The sequence below is a fragment of the Geotrypetes seraphini genome, chromosome 12, assembly GCF_902459505.1.
Source record: "Geotrypetes seraphini chromosome 12, aGeoSer1.1, whole genome shotgun sequence".
Taxonomy (NCBI): domain Eukaryota; kingdom Metazoa; phylum Chordata; class Amphibia; order Gymnophiona; family Dermophiidae; genus Geotrypetes; species Geotrypetes seraphini.
Genome location: NC_047095.1, coordinates 8,058,352 through 8,074,895, shown reverse-complemented (window position 1 = coordinate 8,074,895; position 16,544 = coordinate 8,058,352). Strand labels below are relative to the sequence as shown.

General features: G+C 43.9%; 1 protein-coding gene across 2 annotated transcripts in view; it reads right to left on the bottom strand.

Annotated features, from left to right (window-relative positions):
* VAV3 (vav guanine nucleotide exchange factor 3) overlaps window positions 1–13,594 on the bottom strand; it is a 571,528-nt gene extending 557,934 nt beyond the window's left edge. For both annotated transcript variants that reach the window (XM_033916404.1, XM_033916405.1), the window contains exon 1: window positions 13,029–13,594. In XM_033916404.1, coding sequence (XP_033772295.1) covers window positions 13,029–13,232 — 204 coding nt within the window. In that variant the 5' untranslated portion in view covers window positions 13,233–13,594. The remainder of the gene's footprint in view (window positions 1–13,028) is intronic.
* Between the last annotated feature and the right edge of the window lie 2,950 nt (window positions 13,595–16,544).

Sequence of the window (16,544 nt, the reverse complement as noted above, 5' to 3'; positions counted from 1 at the left end):
TTTTGTCCTTTTTCATTGGACCCGTAGGCTGAAAGGCGTGCAAACGGACTTCCTGATTGACATGGAAGGCAGAGACTACTTTCGGTAAGAAAGATGGAACTGTGCGTAAGGATAGTCCTGCTTCTGTAATCTTTAGAAGCAACTCCCTGCAGGATAGTGCTTGCAATTCTGAGACCGTCTGGCAGGAATACTGTCTTAACTGTAAGATCCAGAAGGGAAGCCTATAAGGGCTCATACGGAGCCCTATTGAAACTTTGCAAGACAGTATTAAGATTCCAGGATAGGAATGGTAGACACACTGGAGGGTGCAACCCGAGAGCCCTTTTAAGGAATTGGCGACATCTGGATGAGAAGCCAGAGACGCTTTTTCCCCCTGAGCTTGGAAACACGGAAAGCTTGATATCTGCACTTTCAGCAATCTAACCAATAGACCCTGCTCAAGTCCCTCTTACAAAAATTACAGGAATACCAAAATCAGGGCTTCTAAGGTCTCTGCATTGACCTTAGCACGCCAGTGCCAGAAAGTCTTCCAGGGCTTAGCTTAGACTACTACCATTGAGGGCTTTTTGGCTTTAAGTAGAGTGGAAACAACCACCTCCGTGTATCCCTTCCATACTAGAGCAGCCTGCTGAAGAACTGTGCTGTAAGCCCAAAGTGTTCCGTATTCTCAATATGAACTGGACCCCGAGTCAGGAGATCCGCCTGAACTGTTAATCTGAGGCCTTCAACTCTCTGTAGATCAGGGGTGTCAAAGTCCCTCCTCAAGGGCCGCAATCCAGTTGGGTTTTCAGGATTTCTCCAATGAATTTGCATGAGATCTATTAGCATACAATGAAAGCAGTACATGCAAATAGATCTCATGCATATTCATTGAGGAAATCCTGAAAACCTGACTGGATTGCGGCCCTCGAGGAAGGACTTTGATACCCCAGCTGTAAATGAACTAGGTCTGCATACCATTGTCTGCTGGGCCACTTGGACACCATTAGGACTACCAACCCCAGATGATTCATGATCCTGCAAATAACTTGACCTAACATGGGCCACGAGGGAACACATACAAGTGACCCTTTTCTGGCCACATTTGGACTAAAGCATCCAACCCTATAATTCTAGGATTGTGTCTTCGGCTGTAATAGTGATCCAAGTTTCAAGTTTTATTTGGTCTTGACATACTGCTTTTAAATGCAAAGTAGTTTACAATTAAACAGAAATATAAATTTTTAAAATATAAAATGGTAGACGACAAATTCACATGAACAGTACAGACATAACATGATACATAAGGGTAAATGGGAAGGATACATTGCATAAAAATAAAAAGAAAGGGGAAAGTGAAAAACAAAAGGGGTATAGGGAGTCTTTAATGTTAGGCCTAATGTCTGAGTCTTATGAATACGGGGACCTAGGAATAGATCTCATAAGTATCTTTGAAAAGAAATATTTTAAGACTAGATTTGAAGTTGATGAGGTTATTTTCTTGTCTCAGGGTGTCTACTGCCGAGGCCATCAGATCCATCAATGAGAGCCCCCACCACTGGACAATAATGTTGAATGCCTGTGGGGTCAGTGACCATTCCTCCAGGTTGAGAGTTTGCCGACTGAAATAGTCAGCCTTAACATTCTCCATTCCTGCAACTCCATTCCTGCGACTGAGACAGCCTGAAGATGAGCTTCTGCTCACCAAAAGAGGAGCTCTATCTGCTCTGGCAGGCTCTGCACCCAGCTCCCTCCGTCCCCTGCTCTGCCAGACTCTGCACCCATACCCCTCCCTTCCTGCCCAAGAACTTTTACCTATCTTCCACCTCCTTGGCATACCTTTTAAATCCCTGGTGGTCCAGCTGTGAACCAGAGCAGGAGCCATCTTCTTCGCTCTTGCCCCGAGGAGAGCCGCTAGCTGAACGGCTGCCACAAGTTCTTGGAGCAACTGCGAGACCACGGGAACTCCCCCTTTTACCCCATAGAATTCCTATGAGCATCAGAGCATTTAGCACCCCAAGCCATGGTAGAAACCTCTACTGCTGCTTAGTTAAAAGGGGGAGGGGAGTAAATTTGAAGGCCCAACCGAGTATCCTTATAAAACATTTATTTATTTATTCAATTTTCTATACCATTCTCCCAAAGGAGCTCAGAACAGTTTACATGAGTTTATTCAGGTACTCAAGCATTTTTCCCTGTCTGTCCCGGAAGGCTCACAATCTATCTAATGTACCTGGGGCAATGGGGGGATTAAGTGACTTGCCCAGGGTCACAAGGAGCAGCGTGGGTTTGAACCCACAACCTCAGGGTGCTGAGGCTGTAGCTTTTAACCACTGCACCAAGAACTGCACTGAACACTCTTCTCAGAAATTTTACACCAGTCATTTGAGAGAAAGTTAAAAAAAAAAAAAATCTATCTAGAGGACAGGACATCCAAGCAATAAAATCACTGCTCTTCTCTCCAATCTAACATATTTTTCTTGCTTTATCCTTCTTTAGACTTGCATTAGTTCTCTGGCACTTCAATCACTTCTGTCCTCCCCTCCAACCTCTCAATTTGAATCAATCTTTCTGAAGAGTGCAATTTTCAATTTCCAGCACAAACTCAGCACTTCATAAATATCCCTCTGAAATGCCGCCAGTGAATTTTTGCTCTGAACCTGTAATCGGTCCCTAATTATCTGGTTCTTTGGTGTCTACAGTATAGGTTCTTTTACTGTAGCACTTTTATCTCTTTTCTACTGGATTGTTTTTTATGATTTAATTGTTATATGCTTCATTTTATTAGTTATAACATTAGAATACCAGTTTCTTCATGGTCTTACCCAGGGCTTAATTTGTAGACAAAAGGGAAGTGAAAGTGTACTGCAGGGGAGAGGGAGCAGCTGGGCCTGGACAGAAGCAACAGAAAAAGTTGGCTAGATTAGGGAGGAGAGTGACCCCCCCCCCCCCCCTTTTTCCTTTCCACTGCAGGCTGTCTGACGTGGAGAGACCTGGCAGAATGTCCCTGCTGCTCTGCAGTCTGAAAAGAAGTGGTGGCACTGCGTTCTAGGTCATTACTCCAAAAATTAATCCCTGGCTTTACTTATTGTTTGGGTTGAGATATTAGGCATCAGTTTTAATGTAACATACGTACAATACAATCAGGTCATAATTTTATACTCTTCCCCTTTTCTGTGTATAATAATGGCCTTAACGTGCAGAACAGAGTTTTCTAGGGCCCCCATGGCTGTATACACACAGGGCTTGATTCGGTAAATGGTGCTGAAAAATCAGTGCTCAATGCTGTTATTTATTTATTTCATTTTCCATCCGTCCTCCATCCGTTAATTCTCAAAGATGAGCGCCCACTGAGTGCCAATTTTGGCACCCAGACTTGAATACCAGGAATTACACCTGCCGAAAATAGGTGCAATTCCCAGGGCCCAATTTGGGTACACATCCCCAGTACTCTATATAACACTGCGCACAAATTTTTAGGAACGCCCCCGACTTGCCCATTCCCACATCTTTGTACGACAGCGTTTAGTTACATAAGCACATAAGATTTGCCGCTGCTGGGTCAGACCAGTGGTCCGTGTCCAGCAGTCCGCTCACGCAGCGGCCCTTAGGTCAAAGACCAGTGCCCTATTTGAGTCTAGCCTTACTTGCATATGTTCTGTTCCATTAGGAACTTATCCAACCTTGTCTTGAATCCCTGAAGGGTGCTTTCCCCTATAACAGCCTCCAGGAGAGCGTTCCAAATTTCTACCACTCTCTGTGTGAAGAAGAACTTCCTTACGTTTGTACAGAATCTTTTCCCTTCTAACTTTAGTGAGTACTCTCTTGTTCTCTTCAACTTGGAGAGGGTGAACAATCTCTCTGTATCTACTAAGTCAATTCCCTTCAATATCTTGAATGTTTCGATCATGTCCCCTCTCAGTCTTCTCTTTTCAAGGGAGATGAGGCCCAGTTTCTCTACCCTCTCATTCTACGGCAACTCCCCCAGTCCCTTAATCATTTTTGTCACTCTTCTTTGGACCCTTTCTAATAGTACTATGTCATTTATGGCCCGCTATAACGGCATGATAACCTTTTCAGATCCGTTTGTGATCCCCATCTTAACCATTCCTAGCATTCTATTCACCCTTTTCGCCGCACATTGCACGGACGGTTTCATTGACTTGTCTACAAGTACTCCCAAGTCTCTTTCCTGGGGGGTCTCTCCGAGTACAGCACCAGACCATCCTGTATTCGTGCATATGACTTTTGTTACCGAAATGCATCACCTTGCACTTATCTACATTTTGATCAACGGCATTTTATTGCTCAGAAATTGAGATATATTTAAAACTCAATCTTGCCATTTAACCAATCTCATTATTCAACAATAAATTGGGTTTTGTTGATTAAGACCCCTGAAGAAGGCTCTGCGTAGCTGAAACACAGACCGTGTCAGGTCACATCAATACAGCATCGATTGAGTTATAGTCAATAAAGTTTTGTCACCAAGTATAGACTGTTTTCAAGCCATTTATTGATTACAGACTTTTAGCACTTTTGACCACCCTGTTTGAATTACCATTGAGCCTACACTTTTGGGGTTTTCTTTTGTTGTTTTTGTGAAGATATGGTTCTTTTTTGGGCTTATCCACCCTTACATCTCCCATGGCCCGCCCCTTTTGGGCTGTGCACTCAGGGATTTGAGCACATAGCAGGATGTGTACGCAAATTCAAACTAGTGCCAATTACTGCCATTAATTGTCTCATTAAATAATTTAGTTGGGTGCATATCATGGATCAGTGCCCAAATATCAGTACCCAATTTTGGGTACCATATATAGAATCCAGGGAACACTGCAAGCCTTATGTAATGAGTATAATGTATTAGTTATCTACCCAATGTTATTATTTAAAGTTTGTACTATTTTGCCTCTATTTGATTATATTTTAATCTGTTCATCGCTTAGAATTTGATTAAGCGATCAATCAAGAAAAATATTAAACTTGAAACTTGAGCACACTGACGATAACATGGTTACTTATGTGAACGCTGTCCTGTAGGTATAATCAAGAGCAGCAAGGGTGAGGAGTTTATTTCTTTTAATTTATTAGGATTTATTTAAATGTATTATTTACCACCTTTATAAAGAACTTCACCCAATACAATATACAGCAGTAAAAATAAACGATACATAGTATGGGATAGTATGCTATTTACATGGTCAACAGAATTCACAATAAAACATCTAAATAAACAGCATAGGGTGTATGTAATTGGAGGTGGAACAGACAGACAGATAGTCCCTTTAAAGAAAGATGCACGAGTAAAGTCTCAGCTAGGATAGGAGTGGATAAGCAAGTCCTGCTACTGTTTGTGCAGACCAGAGTTAGACCTTGTATGTGGGTGCTTCTTCCATTAAAAGCTTGGGAAAAGAGCCAGGTAATCTTGCATAGAGCAAAGTCTTTCAGAGAACGCATTCCAGAGTGGGGGGGTTACTCCATAGATGATTCGTTAGTGGGTGCCACATTATGTGATGTCCTTTGGAGAAAGGTGTGGTTAAAGATACTCTTGGAGACATAGGTGTCGGAATGGGGGGGCACAGGGGCCCTGCTCCCTCACCTATCTCCTCTTTTAGCCGTTCTAATTTTAAATTTTCGGTGTATGGCGTGTTATTCTTTCCTTCCTTCTCCCCTCCCCCCAAGTGTGACCCTGTGGCACAACATTTCTCTTCACCTCCTGACTCCCCCACACCTCCTCTCCGGTTGCTCTTATTTTAAATCTTTGGGCAGCTGCAGCGTCAACGAGTTCAGCCTTCTGACTTCCCCGGAACTCTTCATTCAGCAGCAGCCCGCCTGGGCGGGAACAGGAAGTTGCTGCTGAATGAAGACTTCCAGGGCAGGCCAACAGCAGAAGGCTTATCTCGTTGACGCTGCGGCTGCCTGAAGATTTCCACACCTCCTCCCCAGTTGCTGTTATTTTAAATCTTTGGGCAGCCGTGCTGCAGCGTCGAGTTCAGCTTTCTGCCTTTGGCTTGTCCCATTCAGCAGCAACTTCCTGTTCCCGCCTAGGCGGGCTGCTGCTGAATGAAGGGTTCCAGGTCAGGCAGAAGGTTGAACTCAACACTCCGGCTGCCCAGAGATTTAAATGATGGCACATAAAGGCCAAATGGCCCATCCAGTCTGTCCAAGCTAATTCCCCTAAAATTCTCTTAAAGCCCAAGGAGCAGCTATGCTTTCAAGACTGCCACGTAGAGAATGACATGGGGACAGATTTGTCCCCGTCCCTGTGCATGTTGTTGCCGTCCCTGTCCCATTCCTGTAAGCTCTACATTAACCGATCAAGCCTTGAACACTTATGATTTTAAAGTGTTTGAGGCTTGTGCAGATGAGGACAGAGCTTGCAGGAATAGGACAGGGGTAGGAAAAGAACTTGACGGAATAGGAAGATGAGTTCTTGCAGGGACGGGGAAAAATTTGTCCCCGTGTCATTCTCTACTGCCACATTTACTGGCTCTAACAGAGGCCCTAAAAAAAAGCAAAATATATAAATGAAATGCCCTCCAGATGGGCACTGAGATGCCAGTAGGGGGTGCCAGCAGGGAAGATGGCCGGAGAGAAGGAGAGGCATTGGTGCCAGCCGATTACCTACAGCAGTGTTTTTCAACTACTTCAAGCTAAGTACCCCTAAGTCTAACAAATATCAACTGAGTACCCCAACCACAGGCCTCCCTAGGCACACCCAAGCTCTGCCCCAGATTCCATCCCCTTTATGTAATGCAATTTTTTCTATTCATTTTTTATATACACACAATATACACAGCAGATATAAATTCTCAAAGCTAACACATTTCAATCACTATATTGAAAATAGAATCATTTTATCTACGGGCGATCCTCTGCAGGCTGCTATAATTAGCTTTAAAGGTGAGATCGGGAGGCTAGGGAGGAAGCCGGAGGACGCTAGAGAGAAGGGGGGAAACATGCAAGCCTTTGGCAAATTGGGCAGCGCTGGCGCTGTACCGCGTAGGGATGTCAGCTGGCAGGCGCCTCTCTTCCTCCTCAGTGTGCCACGACACACTTGGAATCTCAGGAGGCACACAGTTTGAGATACACTGGGATAAGCACAAAGGATTCGCTTAGATGCAAGGCAGAGATGGAGACCAAATGAAGCATGCAATACTACAATGAGAGAGGAGGATCAGCAGTCTGGATGGACCTTGTGTTTATAATCTTCCACCATATCCTAGAGTCCTAATTTAACATTCTTTTTATATAAGCACTAAGGAAGTGCATTCATCAGTATGCATTAAAAAATTTTAGTGTGTATAAAATCACCTCAACATGCATTCCACTACATGATCAATTTATGTGCATTAAAAATTATTAAACTGAATGTGTGAAATATATTGAAAAAGGTCTGTATTCCCCCAAATTGTCCAAAAACAAACTAAAAAAGTTTTGCTTATGCACATCCAACAGACACAAAAGAGTAAGTTCCTGTTTAAATTAGGCCCCACGTATCATGTTAACAGGACCAAGAAGTACTTGACTATCCCAAGAATTGAAGGATCAAATATGGAGAGAGAGAGAGGGAAAAAGAGAGAGAAAGAGAGAGAGAGAAAACAGTGTAAGCCAAAAAATTGTTCTGGAGGAATAGACTGGAACACAGTTCCACCATTTCTTTTTCAACTCTGGGGCAGCCCAAAAAAGGCACTAGGTCTTATTTTCAGGGTATGAACATGACCATCTCTCCCTTCTTCTCCTTCACCCCAATTCTTCCTCTTTCCTTTCTCTCCCTCACATGTACAGCATCTTCCCTCCCCTCCCTCCCTCTCTCCTATCCCCCTTTGCAGCAGAAGTTTGCCCAGCTTCTATCCTTCCCTCCCTCCCATCCCCTGTGCAACAGAACCCTTGAGCATCCCACCACGCAGCCAAACCCCTGCTGACCCTCCATCCTTCCCTCCCCGCCAACCGTGAGCGAGCCCTACCTTCTTCCGAAGCAGAGTCGGGCCGGCAGAACTTTAAACAGGCTGCTTGGCCAGGTTGAACAGTTGCCAGCGAATCCCGGGACTAGGGCTTATATTAAGACATACCCCGAAAATGATGCCAAGGCTTATTTTCAGGGTAGGGCTTATTTTCAGGGAAACACGGTACTAAACGTTTCTTTAGCATTACAGATGTTTTACTCCAGCCCCTCCCTTCAGTCAGCCTGAAGCAGAGAAGACAAATAGTCACTCTACTCCCTAATCCAGCCTCTTTTTACTCTTGAGGTAATTCTGCCCAATGCAGAATTTGCGCAGAATTCCCCTCCTCCACAAGCTGTTCAGTATTCTGCGCAGTCTGCTGTTGTGGGATAGATGTTCAGGTTTCCAGCTGCCTGCCTCCCTCCCAGCCAGTGGTGTAGTAAGGTGGGATGGGGGTCAGACTGTCCCAGGTGCCGTTTTAGCGGGGAGCGCCAGAACCTCTCCTCCTCTCCACCTTCCCCCGTGCTATTTTAATTCTTCGTCGGTATGAGCAGCATCTCCAACCTGCTGCTCATGCCAGCCTCGTCTCGCCTTCTGAAGTGACTTCCTAGTAGGAAGTGACATCAGGGGGAGAACCGAGGCCAGTGCGGGAAAGCAGGTTGGAGATGCTGCTCACGCCGGCAAAGAGTTAAAGGGGTACTTGGGGGGGGAAAGGGAAAGCGCGTATGCGGCTGGGGGGTGGAGAAGAGGGTGCCATTGCCTCCTACCCTTGCTACACCACTTGCTACACCTCTGCTCCAAGCATACACACCATTCCAGCACATCATGACGTGGACCTGCACAGCCACGTATGGGACTGTTGCCTCCTTCTCTGACGCCTCAATCCCCCCACCCCCACCCAGAAGTCCCTTTAAGCCTCATGGCTGTACAGAAACCCACACAGCTTAAAGCAGTGGTATCAAACTTCAAACCCTTTGCAGGGCCACATTTTGGATTTGTAGGTACTTGGAGGGCCTCAGAAAAAATAGTTAATGTCTTATTAAAGAAATGACAATTTTGCATGAGGTAAAACTCTTTATAGTTTATAAATCTTTCCTTTTAGCTAAGTCTTAATAATAATATTGTCATTTATAGCTAAAGAGACATATGATCAAAAAACTGTTTTATTTTACTTTTGTGATTATGATAAACATACTGAGGGCCTCAAAATAGTACCTAGCAGACCGCATGTGACCCCCGGGCCACGAGTTTGAGACCACTGGCTTAAAGGAACCGTCCGAATCGGACACGGAGCGGTTCCGATCGGTTGGAGTCGTGGGCATGTTTTTGACTTAGGCGCCGGTTTTTAACTTAGACGTTGTGCGCACAACTCAGGTCACGCATTTAGGCCAAGAAAACCCCGACAGTCCTAAAAGTTAGAACACTTAGCGACGCCCAACACTGTACACAGGGCTGAGCAGGAAAAAAAAGCATGCGAGGGAATGCTATTCTGTGCATGACTATTAGCACTGCAAAAATTTCATGCATAGAATAGCATTCCAGCAGATGTACAAAAATGTGCACCGATATAAATTTTTGAGTTCAAACAGCAGCAGGCACCTTTAATGCAGAACCGTGTCCACATCCATCTGGTGTGCTCTCCTGAGTTAGTGCACAAGTTTTGCACAGGTCCTATTTGCATACAGTTTGTATACTGCATCATTGCACGCAAATCTGGTGTCACATCTGCATTAAAACTATGCACTGTCTCAGCACAAAGCTTACTGCACCAGCTCTGTTTTCTTTGATGGTAGCGTATTGTTTGCATGCAGCTGTCAAAATTACATGCAACAGCAGACAGCAGTTCATTTTGAATGATAATACAAAATGCTGTGGTTGGCATTCCGACATCCAAATGATATGACTAGAAGCTAGCTAAGAGTTGACACAACCACTGCCTCTACTTGCATGGCAATTTGCTTAGATTATCCACTGCTGACAGAAGCAGATTTTTTTTTTTTTTACTGTCTACTTAATTACCTATCTTCCTGCATGGATGTCAGTTAATCTTTTGAATGAAGTAAAATTATTCCGCTTTACTTTACTTTTTCTATTAACAAAAAAAATTATTATTTTTTTTTTTAATTACAGCGATTCAACACTATCACACAACCAGACTCAAGCTTTAGCTTTAATTTCAGTTGTCAAAATGTTTAGCTATCAGAACAAGGTTGTTAAACATCCTGGTCTTCAGTTAAAATCAATTTTGATATTTTAAGCCTAAAAAGTACATTTGTCAATCAAAATTTTCTGCAAAGAATTTTAGGTCCTCTCATTTTAAGACAGCCAGGAAAACAGTTAATCGACGTTCACTGGTCAGAGCACAATTTGCTAGACCTGGCGACAATACCTATTAACTCTCTGAATACTGTTCATTTATTCACCAAGCTGATTATCGCCTGGACCTCTATCCAAATGAGTTTGTGAATAATTTTATTTCAAAACAGCAAGTAAGGCAGGGAAACTTAAATTAACAAAAAAAAAACCCATGCAACATTTCTATGAAAGTCCTCAAAGAGTGGTTTCTGAAGTATTTACTATCATGCATATGATGTATCAAAGGGTTTTTCCCCCTTATGTGTTTTTGAGGAAAATGCTGAGCTCATTAGTCCCATGTATGTTTCCACATGCACACAGCAACAATGGAACAATGTCCAGAAAACAGTCAATGGATACAGCATCTGAATATATTTCCTCTGAATCATACTGCATTAACGATAATACCATAACTGCACTCTCCAAACTGTTCAAGATAGCCTCCACACAGAGATTGCCAGCATTATGAACGCCTTTAAAAATGTCAAAAACAAATGATAATCTGCAGAACTATTGTTGGACATGTAAGTCTGAGATAGGAACTTTAGAACATATGATCTATAAATGCCCACATATACAACCTTGGGGGGGGGAAGATTTGGATAATTATATCTGTACTTCTTGATATAATGGAACCCTTATCTTATCAAATAATTATAGGCGATATTTATTTATTATTAATTTATATCCCATCCTCCCCAAGGAGCCCAGAACAGGTAACACACATATCAGTTAGCAATAAGACACATAATTAACAACAAGGAACAGAAGACTAAGGCAATAGGGTACCATGAGATGTGTCTAGTTCAATTGTTCTGGATTAGCAGACCCTTGGAGCCCGAAGCATACACAGGGAGACACTTGAAGTCAGAAGCATGCACAGGGAGAGAGTCAGCTGAACATCTATTAAGAATACAGTGGTTTGGGAGTAACAGTCTAAATGCTAGCTTGTTCTGAGGAGTCAGGTGAAGATGTGGGTTTTATTGCTTTTCTAAAGCTCAAATGTCCATTAAGGGATTTGATGTTAGGAGGTAGTTGGTTCCAGTACTTTGGTAAGAAGTGGGAGCATGACCTTCATCTGACACTTTCTAGTTGGAGGCTCCAACCAGAGGGTATTTGAAGATGTGTTTCCTCCTGGAAGCGGAGGGATCTGCTTGGGACATAAGGTAAGAGTTTGGCTGCTATGTAGCCGGGCGCCATGTTGTATAAAGGACTTGAGCGCAAGTACTAAGCCTTTGAAGATGCAGCGTTTGGCTATGGGTAGTCAGTGGGATATCGCTAGCGCTTGGGATACTGAATCATGGATGCGAAGGTTCTTCAGTAGACCAAGTGCTGCGTTTTGTACACGTTGGAGATGCTTTGAGAATCGGTTGAATAGGGCGTTGCAGTAGTCCATGCAGGAGAGGATTGAAAATGGAGTTAGACATTTATAAGGCAGTTTCCGTTTTATTTTTAGATACCACTATCAAGCCATCTAGTAATGATTGCTATTAAAATAATACTTTCTAATTGGAAAGATTTTTCAAAATTAGATTGTAATAATTGGTGGAATATGTTATGTTTATATGCTAAGTATGAGAAAATTTTAGCAGTAAGATTTGGCAATGTAAGCAAGTTTGACAAAATTTGGGGATCTTTCGTGAGCTTAGATTAAGGGCTCCTTTTACGGAGGCGCGTTAGTGGTTTAACACGTGTAATAGCGTGCGCTAAACCGCCAGCCGCACTAGTCACTACCGCCTCTTCTTGAGCAGGCGGTAATTTTCCGGCTAGCGCAGGGGTTAGCACATGATGAAAAGTCGCGCACGTTAAACCTGCTAACGCGCCTTCGTAAAAGGAGCCCTAAGTGTAATCTAAGGTTGGATGAATATCAGTGATAAGATTGTTCATGATTTATAGTTATAGACTAGAGATGATTGCAATACCCAGCGTCACATTAGATTTTTGTTTTAATATAGGATAAGTATGAGCTGTATAATTTGTATTGTTTTGTTTGACAAAATTCAATAAAATATATTAAATAACAGCAGTGCTTTCCTAGGGTTTCTTTCATTCAGCTACCATTTCCAGGCCTATCTAACAGGAGGGGGTGTAATTTCTTTCAAGCATTGCATTACTCCTGCAATTAAAAGGTTATTAATCCACACAAGTCTTCATTTTTTTGTGAGGGAGAAGACCACATCAAGGGTTGCAAGAGGTTCAAACGAGAATAAAAACACAGTGACCTAAGGTGACAACACACTAAACTCCACCCCCTCCGTTCCAACCTTTTAATTGACTTGGCACCGTCTAGCATAGCCTGCGTCGTGCGTGAGTCCTTAAGAGGACAGCACGCTTTAGTACTGCAATTACACATACAGCTGCACCGAAGGAAGCATTTAACTTCCTAGATCGAGACTGCTTATCACAGTTTCTCAGTTCCTTTTTTTTTTTTTTTTTTTTAGTTTGGTGGTGGGGTTTTTTTTTTTTTTAAAACAAGGCTTCGATTAAAAAAAAAAAAAAAAAAAAAGTATATATAATACAAAAATCAGAGAAATCAAATCAATAAAAAATGGAGAAAGCGGGATGTTTGATCATCACGTCAGAATAATGCAGAGCCCGTCTGTCGCTCACCCATCCCGCTCTATTAGTCTCACATCAACTCGAACGACGCGACACGAGACAGCCCGCGAGAACCCGCTGCAGCTATTGCAAGCGCGATCCCCAAATGAACACAGTCGAGCGTCCCCTTCCCCCCCCGGCTGCGTTTACCTGCGACATCTGCGGCCTCAGGTTGATTTCCTTCAAGTTGATGGATCGGGGGTTGAGGTTGTTGAGCAGCTGACACAGGAGGACCCCGTCCCGCAGGGTCTGCGCCAGGTCGAAGAGCTGAGCAGTGTCCCACGTCACCCTGTGGTTCGGGGGCAGCACCTTGCACTTGATCAGCCACTGGGCACACTGCTTCCAGGGCTCCATAGCGCTGCCTCCGAAGATGCCCCAGGCAGCGGCCAGCGGAAAGGGGGACGCGGCTCTCTCCCGCCACCTGCATGCGAGGGGGGGGGGGGGCGGGGAGCGGGACTCTGAGTCAATGCAGAGGAAATTCAATGTCACTTCCCCGCTTTAAACAGCCGAGGAGAGAGCTGCTGCTGCCCGCCCGAATCCAGCTCTCACTTTCTGCCTCTCTCTCCCCCGCTGTCGCGGACACGGAGGGTTGCAGCCGAGGCGGCGTGCGCTCCCGCCCCTCCTTCGCTTCCTGTCTACGGAAGACCTGTCGGCACGGTTGTAGATCAGCTGTCAGAAGCAGCACATGCGACAGCAGTTCACTTCGCATGATAATACAAAACGGTATGACGAGATGTTGGCATAGGCAGCGGAACGCTTTTTGTGTTGGGGGGCGGGAGAAGAAGGGGGCCGCAAGCTCCGCCCCCGACCCCGCCCCCATACTAGTACTAATTGTAATACCATTTTTTCCCCATTCATTTTTCGTAGATACACACACAATATAATCTCATTAACAATACATAATGGTTAACCACAAAATTAAACTACAGCCAAGCACACTGTATGTTTCTCAACATTCGTTCCTACCAGAACACCTGGCCTTGGTCACACATGCAGAACCCAAATAACCCCTATGCAAATACAAGACCACAAACCAAAAGTATTAATATGTACAAACAAAACCCTAAGATGCAAGACTCTGCATGCAGTACAACCCCCAGAGAAATAGAAACAAATGCATGTCTTCCTGAATAGTGCAAAATATAGACAGCAGATGTAATTTCTCATAACTAAATTGAAAATAAAATCATTTCCCCTACCTTTGTTGCCTGGTGATTTGGGGTTTCAAACCATCTTTTCCAGTCTCTGGCTGCACATCCTTCTGTCTGGGCTCTTAACTGTGTATCCAGGACAACCTTATCCATTTGCTGTTTTTCTCTCCTTCACTTTCTGCCATACATCTGTCTTTGTTATAGCAAATTACAGGGACTGTCTATGAATAATAGTCAGTAAAAGGCTATATGTGTAGTACATACATCTGTCTTTAGTATTAACTTTTAACATTCAACTTTCTTTCATTTTTCTGCTTTGGTCTCAAAATCTACTTTTCCATGCCTTCCCTTCCCATCTATCCATGTGAACCATCTCCTCCCTCTTTCTTCTCCCCTACTCCCATCTATCCATAAGAAGCATTTCTTCTTATCTCTTCCATGTTGCACTCATCGCTGTGCACCATCTCCCCTTCTCCTCCATCCCTATGCACCATCTCATCCCTCTCCCTCCATCTTCCCCCCTCGTATGGTCTGGCATCTTTCTCCTCTCCTTCCCAAAGCCTGGAATCTCTCCCCTCCTTCCCTTCCATTCTGTGGTCTGGCATCTCTCTCTCTATCTCCTTCCCATTCCAGTGGTCTGACATCTCTCCCTTCTTTGGGTCATCTCTCATCCCTCCCAGTATAACATTTCTCCCTCTCGCCTCTCAACCACTATCATGTCCAACATGTCTTTCTTCTTTTCCCCATATACATCATCTCTCTTTCCCTCTCACATCACACACATATGTCCAAAAATTCTCCGTTCCTTTTCCCTCCCCCCACCGGCAGCATTTATTTCTCTCCCTCCCCACTACTTTACCTGTGTAGCATCTCTCTTTTCCTCCTTTCCTAACCCCCCCTTCCCAGTCCATGCATTTGTCCTTCTCAACTCTCTCCCAGTATGTGCAATATCTATCTTTCCCAACCCCCTGAGCATCCGTCCTCCCTGCCTTCCCAACTCCTTAACCCCTGCACCCAGCTTCTCTCTGCCAGGCTCTGCACCTAGCCCCCTCCCTCCCCTATCAGGCCCTGGACCCAGCCTCTTACTTCCTTCCCTCCTTCCCTCCCTCCCCTGGCAGACTCTGCACCTAGCCCCTCTCCCTCCCCTGTCAGGCCCTGGACCTAGCCCCTTCCTCCCCTCCCTCCCCTGTCAGACTCTGCACCCAGCTCCCTTCCCTCCCACCCCCTGGCAGACTCTGCAATCAGCCCCCCTCCCTCCCTCCCTCCAAATCTCTGCAATGCACCCTGCCCCATACTCCTACCTCTTCCCAGTCAGTGGCAGCTGATTTCTTCTGCCACTGAGTGGCAACCAGCTTTGGCGCTGCCTGCTCGGCTCTCAGTGACTTTTTTGACTGGCTCCCGTGAATTCTCGTTCCTACCCACTGCTCCCCTGGACCCCCGGGATCAAATTTGGGGGGAGGTTATGCCCCCTTCCCCCCCCCCCCCGGCGCCTATGACCAGCATCAATACTTGCATGACAATTTGCTTACATTACCCACTGCTGATACTGAAGACATATGGTACCTTTCTTTCTTTTTTTTAATAATCTACATAATTACCTATCTTCCTGTATGAATACCAGTTAAAATCTTTTGGATGAGGTAAAACTATTCAACGCTTCTTTAATTTTTACATCAACAAAAAAAAAAAAACTATCTAAAATTTTCACAAACTTAACTCAAGCTTCTCGAAACTGGTAGTTGGTTATCAGAACAAGGCTATTAAACACCCTGGCCTCGAATTAAATCTGGTCATGAATTAAATCTAGTACGATTTCTTTTCAGCCTAAAAAGTACAATTTTCAATGAAAATTTTCTGCAAAGAATTTGAGGTCTTTCTCATTTTAAGACAGCTAAGAAAACAAACAGTTAATCAATGACATCCTTCATTGATCAGAGCACAATCTGCCAGAACTGACAACACGTATTAACTTTCTTAATGCTGTTCATTTATTCATCGAGTTGCCTCTTTCTGATTCTGGTCCAAAGGATATCGGAGTTTAGCCACGAAGTAAAGTTTTTATTCACAACCACAGATACTATAAGACAAGGAAATTATTAAATATATAATACACATGTCTGTGAAATAATGTGTTTATTACTATGCATATGATGTACCAAAATTGGTTTTTTTTGTTTCAAATTTCTGTTTTTGAGGAAACTACAGAATGCATTGGTCCCACAATGGAACAATACCCAGAAAACAGCCAATGATAAATAAAATACAGTAGAATTAATCTAATGGTGACTATGTTTAAATTTTAAAAAAGTAGTTAAGCCCTTGGAATAAATTGATATTACACCATTCAGGTCCCCCACCCTCTTTTCACTTTCTACTGTCTCTCCTTCTTCTTCAAAGACATAGGGAGCAGAGCAGAAGCAGCCTATGATATCATCCCTCCTTTACTTCCTGACCATGGAGGATAAGTGAGCTACTAATGTTATGTTTAAGGGTCATGCTTATCCCTTCTCCCCGA